The sequence below is a fragment of the Lepisma saccharinum genome, chromosome 7, assembly GCF_977018435.1.
Source record: "Lepisma saccharinum chromosome 7, izLepSacc3.1, whole genome shotgun sequence".
Taxonomy (NCBI): domain Eukaryota; kingdom Metazoa; phylum Arthropoda; class Insecta; order Zygentoma; family Lepismatidae; genus Lepisma; species Lepisma saccharinum.
In genome coordinates, this window is record NC_139235.1 from 96,123,408 (window position 1) to 96,141,714 (window position 18,307).

At 38.6% G+C, this 18,307-nt stretch overlaps 1 protein-coding gene across 2 annotated transcripts in view; it reads right to left on the minus strand.

The window, feature by feature from the left end:
• Positions 1-18,307, minus strand: part of LOC145990048 (E3 ubiquitin-protein ligase TRIM37-like) — a 131,386-nt gene that overhangs the window by 62,248 nt on the left and 50,831 nt on the right. For both annotated transcript variants that reach the window (XM_083125684.1, XM_083125683.1), the window contains exon 2: positions 950-1,212. In XM_083125684.1, the coding sequence (XP_082981810.1) occupies positions 950-1,212 (263 nt within the window). The remainder of the gene's footprint in view (positions 1-949; positions 1,213-18,307) is intronic.

Below are 18,307 nucleotides of genomic sequence, written 5' to 3' on the forward strand. Positions count from 1 at the left end.
GTGTTTCGAAGTGGAAGTTCGAGTTTGCGAACACTGTGTACGCTATTAATATGGCTAAAAGAAAGTGCAAAGTTTACTAATGAGTTACAAGAAAAGTATTCATGTTTTAGACGTGGTAGAGACGATTTTGAAGGCGAGTGTATGGTTTGTAAACCCGGTACATATGTGTCTGTGGCAACCAAAGGAGGGCTAGACTTGCAAGCACACGAGGAGTGCGAAAAGCACAAAAGAGCCGTCAGAGGTGAAGCTTCATCTACAAAAGTGACTCAGTTTTTCACGAAACCTGGCAGTGAACATGAAGATAAAGTAAGTGCTGCAGAAGGTTCTTTCGCATTTCATACTGTTAAGCATCATCACAACAGTTATAAAGTGATGGACTGCACGTCAAGCTTGATAAAATCATTATTTCCCGATTCCAATTGTGTGATTTATGAAATGTTTTCATGTTTGTGAATAAATTGATGGTGTGTGTGGCTTTCGAAGAAAATGTCCTCTTTTTAGCATTTCAAAATATGGTAGCCCTAATTATTATGAGCATGCACTTAAAACACCCAGACATACTGTATACTCTACAACTTTTTAAAATAAAATACAAATGGAGGAAAATATATACAAGCACATACACACACATACATAACATAAGCACAAAGAAACCTGTGAGGTTCCATGCAGTAACCTGGAATTAATAGTGTCGAATTTTTACTTTTCAGTGCTGGCAAGTTACTTTCAAAAAGCAATTATTAATTTTTCACCAGAAAAAGCTAAAAATGAAAGAGTTCGCGAGTTCATTGGGTAGGTAATTTCCCACAGAACATACGATACATGGGAAATAGCCAAGGGAGATTGTCACGGAAACGAGTGGCAATTAATACATGCCAATGAATTTACACACCTTAACACGGCCCCCCAAAACATGCAGACTGTTTAATAATTCACGCCCTACACTTACCTATCACGGTCATTCTCCTCGCAGCGGATGGAAGCTCCAACCGCCTGCAAGGTGTCAAGTGACTGCGTCACCTCTTCCACCCAGCGACAGTTGACCAGCTCGTGCAAGTGGAGCGAGGCACGGCAGTGTGGGCATTGAGATCTTTGTTCCGTGAGCCATCGTCGGATGCATAGGTAGCAGCACAACTTTGAGCAGTGGGGGCACAGGTGTGCATCCCGAAGCTTTTCCATGCAAATGAAGCATCGGAAGACTTCCGTTAGCGTCTGGAATAAAGGAAAGAAAAAGATTTTTAGCATCAAATTCAACATGATTTGTTAATAGATGCGATATGTATGTATGTTTCAAGTTCTTTATATGTGTATATTTTCAGCGCTTTACTTTCTTGTTAACCACATTAGGTAAGGTTAGGTTCGGTTAGGTAAGGGAAACACAAAAAACAAGATGTGTATGTTCTATTTACCTGACTTAACCTAACCTACCATGGTTCACTGACGTATGGAGAAAAATGTGGAGACATACTACACCTATACCAAATGTACTTTGAATAATATACACACAAGAGGGTCATTGCATGTGCAGTTTCGTTTTCTCGTTCCAGTGGGACACACTGTGTACGTCATATTTCGTAATTATGGAATTTCAGTCTTTTCCATAACAAGCGAGAGGAGTTTACAAGTAGCGCTCAATTGTAATCTCAAAATCAAACAGTGTCTGCCTCACCATGGATGAATTTAGGATATAATTAAGGACAAAATAAACACACATGCTAAAAGCTTGAAATTTGACATTAAAAACAATGTATTATAACATGCTACCAGTACACTTTACCAAATTACAGTTCTTTCTTGTTGACTAATTTGACTTTTGTTATTTAGCGTTGCTTTTCTGTCATTTTTGGATAATCGCGACGTGACGATGGGATGAGTGGTGATATGATGAAATTGATGAAGGACAACAAAGGAAACCCATGCCAGAATTCGAACCCGGAACTCATGGCATCGTAGCACGATGTGTTAACAACTCCAGCATGGAGGTTGGCCTATCCTTGTTGAGAATGGATTTTTTGACCACCCCTCGTACCCACTTGATAACAATGAAAATTATTAGGGCATGGTTATGAAAGTTTTGCTTTTAATTCTACCAGCTCGTTCTCTTATGTTGTTCAGGGCCTCCCCGATGGTGTAGTGGTAGCGTAGGGCCTTGTAATCAAGGGGCCCCAGGTTTGATACCCAGTGGAGGCACATAATGGTCCAGACGCCACTTTAAACAGTAGGTCCCAATTAGCCTTACTGTGCATAAAGTGGACTCAAAACACCAAATCAACCTTATGTTGTTCACAGGATCATTTTAACAATCATCATATTATAAACAGCCAACAAACTTGTTTCATTCTATAACCAGTGCAAAATGTTGTTTCTCATGGTGGTGGTGCGGTGGATTGGTCCATTCCATCTTTCCCTCACTGCACCAACACGACCCACTGTTCCTTGGTCATGTAGTACAGTAGTAGTTTCTACCACATCCTGTATTTCATGCTTCTCACGGTGGTCGTGTCTACGCTAATGGATCTTTGGGAAAATCTTCTAAAGAAACTTAAGACACCAGTATGACAGGAACCAAGCAAACTTTTAATACAGCATTGTAGCAATATTTTCAGCCAACTTTAACCAGGCCTGATTTGTTAATGGAAAAAACAAACACTTAGCAGAAGCAGAATTTACTTCCTTGGTACAGATGTACCAAAGGTTTAGTGCCAAAAATACAATAAATATGAATTGTTGCAGGATACATCTAAATTAGGAACCACTATTCCATAGAAAGATGAGCTGATACATTTCCAAGAAGCCCAACTGACCAAAGATACACTGTTAGAAGTTATTGTAAAATTCACAATATAACCATTAAAATATAAGTCTGCCTGTTGATTAACAAACTAGATGCAATCGTTTTTTTATTTAAATTTGAATATTTGATTATGCATAAAAGATAATATTCATAAATTATACAATAAATATACTGTTAAAAAACTTAAACATTAAAATTACATTAATAATAGTAACTATGTAATGGCCGAAAATAAAAATAATGGTAATTTTTTACTGTGGTTGGATGATAGCAGAAATTGGCAGTCTAGTCGGCTTTTTACCTTTACAGTGAGGGTTAGGAATTCTTCTATTGCTTGGGGTCTCCATAAAACCACCGGAATGATGATAACTAGGGCCCGGATTCTCAGGTTTTAATCTATTTTATTCCTTACTTGGTAACGTCACTATTATAACATATATTTTCGTTTTAGCCATTTCTTAATAAAATACATGAATCCTATAAATCCTAAAAACGGCTAAAAGGAGTTAAGATCCTAAAAAAGGCTAAATTCAACTTTTCAGCTAAATAAATGTAAAAAAATTAAAAAATGCTGAAACCTTGCTTTGTTTCATCAGAGTGAACACAGTGTTAACTGTACGACAATATGAAAATGTATTCTCTTTCCTCCCTCTCTCACATACACACACAGAAGGGAGAATGAAAACGAGAGAAGGAAAAGGGCATGAGTAAAAAAAAAAGGGAAGCAAACTTGGCATTACAAATGAAATAGCTTAACAATGACACGTTTTAAAATTTTATTATTTTCTTTATTTTTTTTCTGTATGCTTTAAGTTTAGTAAACATGTAATATGTGAAGGTAAATGTGTTTGCAGAATTGATGCTCATGTAAATGCAAAGATTTGTGATTGATTCCAATAAAAATACGGGTAGGTAAAAAAATCCTAAAAAGGGCTAAATCATCTCTTTATAAAGCCTAAAATGATGTCTATAAAATCCTAAAAGTCCGGGCCCTAATGATAACTAACATTGGCTATACTGATCGCGGGCCCAACTGGCGGCTGACCACCAATCGCCTTCTGGGGTGTATGCTTCGATGAGTGTCAAACGGCCTCAGTTGCGAAGTAAAAGCTGTGGGGGTAACATCGCTCTCCCGTTACCACGTTGCCAAGCGTACGTCTGTTTTTGTCAGTTGTTTTTATTAGCTTGTTTGTACAGTGTTTCGGTGTTTTGTGTACTTTTTTTCTCGTGCTTGTACTACTGTACAGTCACAACGATTCCATTGAATGTCAATGTATTCATTACAAGCCGGCAGTGTCCGTGACTGTACAACTTTTATCCAGTAAGGGCGCTGATCAACTCTCACCAGTTTTAGAGTTCATTTGGCAACATGCGGTGTACCATACGCTCATTTGTTTCGTCCCGCTAGCAACGTTCGGGTGTCTTGAGACACGAAAATGCCCGATGTCAGTCGAAGAGAATTCAACTGGTCGCTGATTCGTTGTTTCCCAGCCGCCAGGTGGAAATGCGATAGCCGATAACTATAGCTATTATAAATAAAAAAAGTCACAAACCTCCTTATGGAACAGGCCTACATGTGCACACAAACACAAACACATTAAATGAAATTAATTGCAGTAGAATTATATCTGCACCAAAATGATAAATTCACAAGATATAACTACTGTGAATCCAGTTATCAGTTTCACACAGTGAACATACTGACCAAAACAAACACAACACGCTCTATGCAGGCGCGTCGCCTGATAATGTTCGCATGAGCACGTGAACACTCATGTATATGTCGTAAATTACGTACATATTAAATGCACACACACATACGTACTATATATATTCGAAAAAAATACTATGTTTGATGTACGAGTATATACACACAATTTACTCTGACACGACTTCTTTCACGTCTGATAACTTTTTTAGATAGTAGCTGACTCTCACGGTGTTCCACGGATGGCGTTGAACACAATTGCTGTGCGTGTTGCATAGAGCTGAGAGCTAAGGGGCTGTTGGCCACTATACCCCGAAGATGTTCACTTCGCTGTGCGAACACTGCAAGCGACAATACTTCTTACATTCGGCACCAGAGCGCAGCATATACAAGACATGTCTAGGTCGAAAAGGTCTGTGCTACCTAGTTGCAAACTTTAGCGACAATTCGCTAAACCTGGCGGATTTTAAGGGGGAAAGGGACAATTTCCCCTAGGTTCTTCTTGTATTACTTCAAATATAGCGTGATTTTGGGGGGAAATTGTTGAAATTAAATTGAACTGTTACTCTCACTTTTTCAATTGAAGATGAAGTTACAAGGAAGTGCAGTAAATCTGCATTCAGTACAAAAACATTACTGTGAACACTCGTATGCGAACCGCACGCGACGCCACTGGCTCTATGTGCACCCTTACATATAGGCAGATCAAAATTATTATTATTCCCAGGCAGATATTTGAATTTCCTGTTTACTAATGGAGGCCATACCCCGTCTCATCCCAAAGCAAAAAGTGTAATGCGTACATTGCCTACACTGTACTTCCCAGATGTATTATAGAATGGTAAACAAACCGGGATAGTTGGTCTTGAAAAACTGAAAAGCGTGGATATGGGCATGTTCTGGCATCCAGAAATACCAGTCGAAAAGGCAAGCGGTGCAACAAACTTGAGGTGACTGCGTGTGCTAGCTTGCGTCGGGCTTATATGTGGACAGCATTCCTCAACGACGGTCGTGTTGTTCCCAAGCAGGGTATTCGTGTTCGCTTTCGACCAAAAGAAGACGAGAGCTTTCGTGTCCTCCAAGCTGAATCGAAAAAAAAAGAGCATAGAGTTCTTTCCGTGTCAACATCATGATGGCGCTAACGTTTTCAGTTCCGGGGCAACTTCGTGGCCCAAGTTTTTAGCACCGAATTTGACAGTCCATCCACGTTTTAACTGGAAAAAGCATCACTAATTATTCGCCCAGCGTGCCTCAGTACAAGCATTTAGAAGGGATTTGCTGTAACCTTCGTTAAGGACGTGTAGAGCACTTTAAATTAAATTTAAACAACTGAACCAGAGGCTTGTCTTGGGCTTGGATCTGTTTCAGACACTACCTCTAAAGTAGCTCCATTTTTGGATTGATCGATTATGTCTTATTTTACTTTGCTATTCTGACACTTTTGGCTAATCGCGAAGATGAGGATAAATTGTGATAAGATAAAAATATCAATAGGCGGTCATAATGGCTGAGAGTACAGACGCCAGAGCCTCGTTAGTCTGAGTCCAGGGTGTACTACGTGGAAATGAGGTGAATTTTTGGAGAATCATGCTATCCTCAAATTTGAAAAAAAGATAAGTTTAGATTCTTTCCACAACATTCAGGCGTGTAGACTACATAATGGCTCGAAGTGAGGGGAGTTGAGTTTTGAAACTTTTACACCCCCTCCTCCCTCCCTCACACTCACACACAAACTACCAAATGAGATTAGAAACCACTGGCCAAATTCTTTCCGAGTCCACTTTATGCACAGATAGGCTAATCGAGACTGGACTTATAGTTTAAGGTTGGACCCGGGCCACTATGTCCCGGAGATCGAATCCGGGACCCCTTGATTACAGGGTCACCACTACGCCATCGGCAAGGCCCTCATAGCATTTGCAAAATTCTTTATCTAAAGCTGATCTGGAACCAAGGGAGTCCGCAGTGAGGGGGAAACAGAGGCAAGCGCAGATTTCACATTCATAAGTATAGGAATTAGAAATTAAAGACATACAATTCTGAAAAAAATTACCAATATATGTTTGAAAGTGACGTATTATGATGCTTTAGTTATTGAAATGTAAGCTTGAATTTTTCATAAATGACAAAAATGTCACGATACTTGAAAATTTGGGGAAAAGTAAATATGACCAAAATGAGCCCAACGACCTTACGAGTAAATGCAGATAAAAAAGGGCAGAAGGGCAAAACGTGAAAAATGACAAATCATCGATAACAATTTGTATTAATTTATAACAATACTAGTACAGATTATGACTACCACTTAATTTCACATCAACAACCTGATCCCCCCTAAAAAAAAATCTGGCCACACCCATATCTGCTCCATAGGATTCTTGCCTCTCACTATCTAAGATGTTCACCCTCTGGACGGTTACCCTCATGAGGGTAGTCCTCACCTTCCGGAAGATTTGTGAGGATGGTGGAGGGGTTGATTCAAAATGAACACCTCTGCTCCCTACTGCGGATGCCTTTGTTTTGAACCGCTGTTGTTTTTGCTTCCTATGAACGTAAGATTCCAATGCAGAAATGCCTTGGAGACTACCAACTAGCAACGAACATGCAATTAAACGAAAGCGAGATGTTCATATCTGGCCACCATCGAAAGTTTAACTCAAGGGCTTTTACTTTCAGTGCAATTATATCTGATGAAGGTCTACTTTCTCTTCCTTTCCAGTTTCCACACTATCTAAAAAATCACGATGGCTATCTCTGATGTAACACTTGGAACGCTAGACGTTTGCGGGTGTTGGAACAGGAGTTCGATGCCACGTGCAGTGAACAATACATGCGTCTCTCTCGCGCTTAAAATCCCTAGCTTCTGGTGTGTGAACTCCTCGGTAACTATCGATGTATCAGCCAGAAACTACCATAAGATGTCATGTGCTCTTTTCTTCTTGTTCTATACCTAATACTGATTCCACTAATTAAGGGGGGGGGGGGGGGAAGGAATTCCGAACTGGGCCTGGCTATTCTTTGTGAAGTGTCCCTATATCACATCATCACTCATCATTAGGGAGCGGAAGTTGATAACCTAACAATATAGGTATATGACCTACAGAATGTCCTAAAAAATGGGGAAAATGACGTAAAAATGCAAAAACTGACCATTAAATTTGTTAGTTTCAGGTTAAAAATTTAAATGAAAAGGAAATTAAACAAAATGCAATCTTGCTTTTTTTTAAAAAAGGCACCAAATGATACCACATGCACATTCAATTAAAATATGCAACCAGGATTTCCAATGGAAAAATCTTATCTTAAATCTGAGTTTGCCCCAGAATAACACCTAGTAGTTTCCCCCGACGCAAGAAAAGACTGTCACCAGTTCAGCATTTCTTTTGCTCGTAAATTGCAACCCTGCGAGATATAGGCCTATATTCACCTTGGTAAAAAAATTCAAGAATATTACCAAAATGAAAGAAGTGACAAAATATGACGAAACAATATACCGAATATAGCGAAAAATGACGGGAAAATGACCTAAAACCTGAAAATTGGCCAAAAAACTAAAAAAAATCAGTTTAGAATTACCTTTTTTGGGTTCTAGACAAAGTGTAATATTGTGTATATTTAATGGGCATCGTGTCCCGAGATGTCAGAAAAAAGATGACATTTCATCAACTTCCGCTCCCTACTCATCATTTTCGCGATTAGCCAAAAGAGGTAGAAAAGAGAAATAAAACAAATCAAATCAATCAATAAGGAAAAAGGGCCAATTAATTCTGTCGTTTAAATTACCTGGCGTAGAAAACACAATTTTTTGTGTGTATTTTTTTAAAAGTTTATTAAAATTATATATATTCTTCTCAAAACATCCTGAAGCCTACAAATACACACTTTAATGGCATTCTGATGCTACATTTGCAATATATAAAATTGCATTCTGTTATATTCTGTTTGATGAAAAACTTCAGTCACTAATGATTCTGTGTGTATATAGCGACTGATTTACCCTTTTACTGAAATGCACAATCCCTCGTCTCCACTAAAATTGAATACTTCTCCGATCTGCATGCCCCTCAAATCTATACACTGCTCGCATTTCTAGCTGACGGCTGGGAAACAACGAATCAGCGATCAGTTGAATTCTCTTCGACTGACATCGGGCATTTTCGTGTCACAAGGCACCGGACCTACCAAGAAGTTGTGTATTTGGAGCTACTAAAAACTACAGATAATAGAAAACTCGTGTTAAATGTAAGCAGACGAGAAAAAACTATGTTTTAAAAATGCCTATGTATATTTATTAGTGTTGTACTGTACTACATGAGATACGAGGGCCGCACTGAAAGTTTCAGGAATCAGGTTCTGGCAACTATGCAATCTGTTAGATTTTGTTATATTTATAAACTGTAATATTTGTCGACTGTAATTACAAGGACTGATGTAACACGGATTCGTTTTCGTTTCAGGATAGAAGTTTCAAGTGAGGTGTTTGTAAAAAAAATGGAATTAACAAGAGAGAACTTACCATGATTTATTATGATTTTCGGCAAAGACGACAATTTATCGCTGGTTTCAAGAATTCAGATGTGGCCGGGTTAACCTTAGTGATGAAATTCGTGAAGGCCGCCCATCGACAGCCATTGTGCCAGAAAACATTGATGCAGTTCGTGAACTAATCAACAGTGATCGACACGTGACTTATCGCGAAATTCAGGGTCCCTTAGGTATTGGTATGAGTCAAATACAAACAATTTTGCACAATGATTTAGGAGTGAAAAAGCTTTGTGCCCGTTGGATCCCACACAATTTAACAAAAGCACAAAAAGACGACCGTGTGAAGTGGTGCAAAGCGATGATCAAACGGTTCAAGTCGGGATCATCAAATCTTGTGTTAAACATCGTCACAGGCGATGAATCGTGGATTTACACTTACGAACCTGAAACAAAGCGACAATCTGCTGTGTGGGTGTTCCAGGATGAGCCTAAACCAACGAAAATTGTTCGTGCACGCAGTGTGTCGAAAAAAAAATGGTTCCCTCTTTTTTCGGTAAATCAGGTCACATTGCGACTGTTGCACTAGAGAATCGTAGAACAGTCAATGCAGAATGGTATACCACAATTTGCCTGCCGCAAGTACTCCACGTGCTCCGAACTTCAAACCCCAATCGTCGAATCATTCTGCATCATGACAATGCCAGCTCGCACACAGCATCTGACACAAGGAACTTTCTGGACCATGAACAAGTTGAACTCGTGACTCATCCAGCTTATTCACCTGACTTAGTCCCATGTGATTTTTTTTGGTCCCACCAATGAAGAACAAGTTGCGTGGTAAGCGATTTTTCACTCCCGAAGAGGCTATCGAAGCATACGAAATGCATGTCTCGCAGGTACCAACTTCAGACTGGCATAACTGTTTCAACAATTGGTTCCATCGCATGAAACAATGCATTGCTGTAAAGGGTGAATATTTTGCAAAGAAATAAAAAATTGATGTACTTTCATTTTTCTTCTTTATGTCATTTTCCCGAAACTTTCAGTGCGGCCCTCGTATTATAAAGACCATTTGTGCATAACATGGTATTTAGTTGTCGTAGTTACCGCCATCTTTGTCGTTGATACAGTATATTCAACTGATGAACAGAAAAATGTTGCACTTTTGGACGAATAGGGTCACAAAAACAGTGGCGCAACCAAGGGGGGGGGGTATTCAGTGGCGAAGCGTGCTGTCTCTGGAAGGGTAGGCACAGGACGGAGCAGAGATTGGGGGGAGGGCAAGATGTGATTTTTTTTTAACAGTAGTATCATATGGTAGTATGTTAAAATATAGCCCCTAGAAAATAATAGATAACATATTGCCTGAATCTCGTCTACTGCTGTTCGAAAAAGTCGGGATAATGATTGTAAAGGATAATGTAGTGATTAACGCTCTCGCCTTATAATCAAGAAGTAGAAGGTTCGATTCCCCCTGGAGGCATTGATTCTACTTTAATCTAGTCTCGATTAGATATCTGAGAATAAAGGCGCTTCTGTCTCGAAGGTCAGAAAACCGTGACAATGGGACTCGATCTTCTGACTACACGTCACCCAATGAAAAAGCCGTTCTGTCAGGCCCTAGCCATCTTACATTTGTTAGATTAAAGCTGCTCGTAAAAATTATTTGCTACTTCAATAACAGTATTGTAAATGTTTCTCGCATTACAGAAATCGTTGGTTCACTTGATCGTCACTTAGCGTTTATTTCTTTTTAATGCTGACCTCCGCGGCGTATTGGTTATAACAGCGTGCTACGACAAGGGCCTCAGGTTCGAATCCCCACCTGGGCATAGGTGTTCTTTGTGAGTGTTCCTTCGACAATGTCATCATATTATCGCTCATTCTCATCTTCCCAATTAGCCAAAAATGGCAGAAAGCCAAGTAAAATAAACTAAATCTATCAATCGATTATTTGTTTTTAACTCTTTTATGCATATAATTCTTCTTCAACAGGCGACTTTTATAAAAAAAATTATATGATTTAGAAAATGATGAAATGCTAAATGAGAACACGGACACCTTTCTGTGTAACACACCGACCAGAAAATTTCAGTAACATTGATTTTCTCTATACGTTTGCATTGTAGTACTACTTTGCCCCATTTTAAAAGTAGCGCGTTTTCAGTTATGTCACTAATCATGAAAGGAAATTTCGCCTCAATATCCCTTTCCTCAAAGAAATAAAATACTTTCCCTCTCTGAATCTAGATTTGTGTGGGGAACATCCAGCACATAACACTTCGCGAAAAGCGGTTCCTCAAAAGAGCTGAAAGCACCAAACTTAACACTGGTAACCAACTTGCATGCATTATTTGCAGTTAGAATTCTAATAATGCCTACTTTCATAGGTTAGGAGGCCAGGCTTGTAGGTGTTAGCAACACATTTTCGCTACATGTTAGCAGCTGGGTGTGCTCCGCTCCCGGCACAGCTCTGAAGCTTCCATGGAAACGCTGCTTCTCAACAAGCTCTGTACGTCCACTGCCTGCTTCGTCACGCGCTCATACACGATCGGCACTCTTCGGAAGTCAAGGAGAGAGGGTGAGAGAGAGAAAAGAGGCCGGCCTCTCAGTTACATTACAGGCGAACGCGCCCCTGAAATTATGCTTTCCCGCACGAATCACATAGGTTGTTATGGGGCCAGCTGAGGCACTCTCAGGCGGGCCTCGCTGAATGCGCAGATACGATTCCAGGCAGGGTTGCAAACTTGCGGTAATTATCGGAAGACCTAGAATTTCAGTTTTCTTTTATTAAGCGTCGTTTAATGAAATTTATAAGTAATAAAATAATCCGTAATAGACAAATATATTAGGGTAGGCCCGGCCTTTTGGCCTCTTAGGACGCTTCGCCACTGGGGGTATTGCCTTTGACTGAAATGGGGGGCAAACATTGACGCGTGTACCTGAGGGAGGCAATTACCGCCCACAACTTTAAAATTTATGCAAATAAAAATATTTTTCGTATAATTTTCTTGCTCGCTTCGCTCGCATTACCTGCTTTCCTTAGTTTTATCAAGTTCAGAACCGTAGCTAGTAGACGGCGAGAGTCGGCCCTGAGCGCCGAACGATCTAAATGAAAATAAGTTGTAAGATTTATTGGTTATTTTTTTTTGTTTTAAGTCCGCTTTACGCACAGAAACGCTAATCGGAACTGGTCCTAAAGTTTAAAGTGGGATTCGAATCACTGTGGCATGTGACTTCACCAGGTATCGAACCCGGGATGCATTGATCACAAGGCGATGTTACCACTGCACCATCGGGGAGGTACAAAAGTTGTAAATGAGAGAATGCATTGGCGTCCCGTGAAATCATTTGCGTCCTATAAAATAAATATTGATTTCAGCCTGCAAAGAAATTGAATGCAAAAATTTTCTTGCTTGTCTCGCTCGCATTTTATCATCCTTCTTTGAAATGCATTGTAAATCGCCAGGCAGAGAAATAAGGCTTGTCTTACTTGGTTTTGTTTTAAATACATGAACGACTGTTTTGAGAAAATGGAGCGTGCACATTTGACAGATATGTCATTTTTGTTGTTGGTTTATTGTGAGATGGATGAATTTGTTGTGTAATGTATTTAAATAATATATGTTGTATGTAATATGTATTAAAGAAACTTTGAATATGCACACAATTTAGTGTCCACGTCGCTCCATGTTGCATATGTGCGAAACATATATCGTGCATGAAAGTTATACATGTTAATGCAAAAAAGAATTATATTTGGAATGCATTTATCAACCATTTTCTGTCTTTCAAAAATAGTTTGTGTGCTTGTGTTCCATTATTAATGTGAAATTGAACGTGTTGAAAAAATAATTCAAATCGTTTGTTCGAACACAAATGCTTTAGCACCAAACTTCTACCCCTTCTTTGCATAATTTACGAGGGTAATAACGTCTTTGATATTACCACTACTACCAATAATAATAATAATAATGTTGGTCCCGGGTTCGAATCCCGGCTTGGGCATGGATGTTTGTGAGTGTCCATTCATCAATTTCATCATATCATCACTCATCCCCATCTTCGCAAATTAGCCAAAAGTGACACAAAAGTGAAGTAAAATAAAGCAAATTAATAACAATAATAATAATAATGATATTATAATATAACTATTATTAGCATTAATACTATTAAAATTATTATTATTATTATTATTGGTACGTTTATCCTGGTACTTGCCCCCCCCCCCCCCCAGACAAAAAAAAAATCGTGGTTGCGCCTCTGCACGAAAATCTGGTAAATAGGGTCAACACATGATATGCTCATTTGCCCTGAAAGAGGTTTCTAAATTAATTTGCCTCCTGCAGATGGAGAAATATGCAAGGAAATCTTCAACTTCGTGGAATAAGGAGGAAATGCAGAAAGGAATTCAGGCATTTAGGGAAGGTAGGAACGAACGCCATGCCGTAGAACTGTTTCATGCTCCTTATTCGTATCTCCAAAGAAGAATACAGAGTGGCCAGGGCAAATCCCTGAGAAAAAAGGGGGTAAGCTACTTTGACCGTGAAGCAGAAGGATAAACTGGTGGTATCGCAGTTATGTCGACCCCAGTTATGACAGATCATAAGTTCTCTAGTTGAAAATGTTGTATATAAAAATAATCACGCTGTACAAATTACAACTTTGCCAGCAATGTGTAAAAAACTACAATGGCAATCACGCTGTACAAATTATAACTTTGACAGCGCTGCAAAGAAAAGTCATATTGGCAATCGCATTGTATAAAATAGAGGAATAGGAGGGTGGAGATATTCTGTGGCTTGGTTGAATGGAAGCCGGGGTTGTAAGTTTATGCGATGCATGTTAATCGGATTGTTTTCTAACAAATTTCAAGCATGTTTGCATGTAAAAATTAATAAAAATCTGAATTTACTAATACCAGACTCGTTTTTGACATTTTTCATGAGTTAGCGTATGTGGTTTAAGCCTGAAAGGTAAAAATCCAAGTAAGGAAGTTGGTCCCCTGCGATTCTCAAGTTGCGAGAAGTGCTACGAGAATAGGTAGGCGGTCATAAAAAATTTTATGAGACTCAGTACGCTGTCTCAAAGATTATTCGTCTAAAGATTATGATGTGAAAATTTTTACATTATCATCGCAACTAGTTTGCAAAAACGAAATATGTGATTCCACGATTGTGATAGTGTTCAACTAGTTCTTGTTTGCTGCAAAGTGAACTTAAGTTGTTTTACGTGAAAATAAGAAATATGGAGCAAATATTGGCTGAATTGCGAGCTATCTCGAAGTCACAAGAGGAACTTAAACAGGAGTTAGGACAAGTGAAAGCAGAATTTAAGAGTGATCTAAAGAATCTAGAAAAAAATATAAGAGCTGATCTGAACATCCGACTGAATGTCATGCAGAAAGATGTGTCCCTATACAGGCAAGAATGCATTTCTAGGAATGAGAAGGTTAGGAGTGAAACCCAGAAAGTTGACATGGAAGTGAGAAAATTGATAGAAGAAAAGGATGAATTGCGTCAGGAACTGGTGGTTGTGAAAAACAAACTTTTTGAACTGGAAGAAAGAATACAAAACAATCAAGCCAAGACTGTATGGTGTCATCGTCAAGTACAAGTACCAGAGTCTGTCAAAAAGAAGCCTGCATTTTCACCTGTAGATCACCAGGAATCTACTGAAGAGCCATCAGAAGCTGAAGAATGGTTTAATTTTATTGCTGGTAAATCCCACACAAGTGAAAATATTCCCATCGAAACTAGTGAATTACAAAAGGGTAATGTTTCCCATGAGGTAGAACATTTAGTGGGTATTGTGAACAATACAGTGTTGCCCGTTTTGTCAGGTGTAGCTCAACAAGTTAAAGTTCTACAGAATTCAACTACTACCATGCTACACAGGTTTCGGGAAAGTGACTCAGATAGTTCACCCAGCACAATTAGCTGTCATTCATCTGGGCTTAAGAGTAGAAGAAAGAATAGGTCTAGGAAAAATAATAATGATAGTGTAACAACACTTTTCCCTAATGGAACAAGTAAGAGTGTTTCTAGGTGCAAAGAAAATCAAGTTTCCTCACATGTTACTAAAAGAAATTTCTTGAAGTCAGATCAATTAAATAGGTTTCCGAAATTCTCTGGAGTTTCTAGTGAACTAATCCCATCTGAATTCTTAGATGATGTCGAAGAGAATTTCGAGTTATTTCAAATAGCAGAAACAGATTTTATGACTTATGTACCAACGCTGCTAACGAAGGATGCTAAGCAATGGTACAAGATCTCAAAGCAAAAATTTTCAGATTACCAATCTTTCAAAATTCAGTTTCTGAATCATTATCAAAACTCTAATTGGAAAACAACGATGCTCACCAAAATCTTGAATTCCCAGTATCAGAAGTCTGTTCATGGGTCACTGCTAACATTTTTCATGGACCAATGGAAAATTTTGCAGATTGTTCAACCTAACACTGACGAAGCACAAAGGCTAGCTCAAATTGCTACTTTGATGCCTTTCAAAATTAAGGAAATTTTCATAATGAAACCTGTTACCGAGCTGAGTGAAGCCATCACGGTAATAGAAAATTCCGAAGCCCTTAGCAAAACTTCATTACGTGAAAGGCCACAGGCAGTATTTAACAGTAGAACTAAAAACTATGATAATAATAGAAACGTAGCAGTTATTCAAACTAAATGTACTGATCAGTCTAAAGACAGAGGTGACAAACTCAAGTGCGAGGTTGTTGATCATTCCAGCACACAGTGTAACTCAAAAAGAAATGTAATCACCAATGCTAATAAGTCTACTTTTTCGGGAAACGAGTAAGTCGCTCATGTCGAGAGGGAGGTGTCATGAGTGTACCTGCTAACCCTCCTTTGCAACAACCCAACTCTAGTAATCTTAATCCCACACGCAAAAAATTTTACAATTCAGTCAAAACAAATACCGAAGCACAGGTCATTCAACCCTTGTACAATAATGTCCATTTGCTAGGTGATTCCATGATGATCCGCGTAGCAGAAACCTTGGCAAACTACACTGTTTCATATGATTCACTAGGTAAACGGAACATAGGGTTATGTACTAGCGGCCAAACTATTTCCAACCTATCTCAAAAAATCCGTCCAGATACCAAAGTTGGTAAAAAAGTGATATTGCTTATTGGCACCAATGATTTTTTGAGGTATACAGAGCTACACAAAATGAAAAGTGACCTCAAAGGTTTAATACACAAGTTATTACCTTTAACGAATCAGTTAATATTACTCACGTTACCACCAATCCCAAAGTTGTTAACTGCTGACAATCCTGATTTGTGGAGAAGTGGAGTCAGTGGAATAATTTTCTAATGGAGTTAGGGAATGATGAGAATCTCATTGTAGTGAATATTAGTGATCTGTTTTTGAATGCAGATTCTAGTATAAAACTAGATCTATTTGAAAAACACTTAGGAAATCCAAGGAATGGCCGAATTGATTTAATTCATTGGTCAAAGTCTGGGATGAATGTAGTTTTTGATTTCTTGAAACAAAAAGGTCTGTTCAATGATGTCAATCAAAATAAAATCACAGTCCAGGCAGACATACACCAGTTTAACTCGTTAAACTAGTTACGAGCTCATGTCAAAAAGCAGGTGATGTGAGTGATGCGATAAATCCTGCTATTCATTTTATAAACTTAAGTGAATGTGATGAAATAGATTGCAGTGCAGAAATCAAAAATTGTAAGCAACCCATAAATACTAATAGCAAGCGTAAACCTTCTGCTCACATAAAAGTAAGAATAAACAATAAGGAATATACTTCTTTACTCGATAATGGCGCTGAGGTCAGTGTTCTCTCGGAAACCCTGTGGAAGTCTATTTGTACTCAGGCTTCTAAACCACGGCTATTGCCAGTTACGGGAATTAAATTAGTTGATTATACAGGGAAAAGGAAAGACAAACTAATAGGTTCCACTCATTTGAACGTTGAAATTTGTGGACTTTCCTTTTACATTAAATTCCTGGTAGTCAGACATTTAAAAGTAGACATTATTCTCGGTTTAGATGTCCTATACAATATTGATAGTACTTTAGACTTTGTCCAGCGAGGCTTACTCTTGGAATCGAGCGAAGGAAGCAAATTCTCCAAATTTATCGCTGTTTCAAATGAAAGTTGTCCGGAAGAAGAGTTAGATTTCAGACATTCTGTATCTAACATATCCCCACGGTCATCCTCTCATCCTTCTGATGAAGACTTGTGGAGAAGGGTTAAAGAGTGTGAACATTTAAATGAGTCACAAAGGATAGCTTTATTTCAGTTGTTAAAACAATATAAAACATTGTTTTCTGAATTACCAGGTCTCTGTAACAAGTATACACACACAATAGAACTGGATACTTCCACACCAATAGTTAACAAAAACTATCCAATACCATTAGCATATAGGGATGAAGTTGGCAGGCAAATAGAACAAATGTTCAACTTAGGCATTATTGAATATTCTGAGTCAGAGTACCTATGTCCTCTCCTAGTTGTAGTCAAGCCCGGAGGAGGCATTCGTCTCTGCTTAGATCAAAGAAATATCAACAAACATGTCAAGCTTGAGCAATTACATCCTATGAACATAAATGAACTCTTAATTAGTTTCCATGGATGTCAATGTTTGTCCTCCCTAGATTTGGTTAATGCTTTCTGGCAGGTCCCCTTACACCCCAAAGCAAGAAAATATACTGCTTTTAGTTTTCAGGGAAAACTTTACCAGTTCACAAGGGTAGTGTTCGGATCAATCAATGGAACGTCAGCTTTCATTAATGCTCTGACACGAACCTTGGAAGGTACGGAATCTTTTACAGTATGTTATGTAGACGACATAATTGTCAAAAGCACGTCTTTCGAACAACATCTTTTTCACTTAAGACTTATTTTTGACAAGTTACAAGATGCCAACATGACACTGAGACTGGACAAATGTAGGTTTTGTCAAGTCAAGGTGGAATTTTTAGGGCATTCTATCAGTGCACAGGGTTATGAGAAATCTCCCAAGTATGTTCAAGCCATAAAAGACTTACCTGTCCCTTGCAATATCAAGCAACTGCAGAAAGTCTTGGGAAGTTTCAATTGGCTATCAAAATATGTTAAAGATTATGCCATCATGGCACATCCCTTGTACCAGTTATTGAAAAAAGGCAAAAAGTGGGAATGGGATGAAAGTGCACAATGCTCCTTTGAGTTGTTGAAACAGTCCATTATTGCAGAAACAATGCTTTACCATCCAGATTTGAACAAACCATTCTTTGTTCAAACTGATGGATCAAATATAGGCATTGCAGGATATTGTTTTCAACT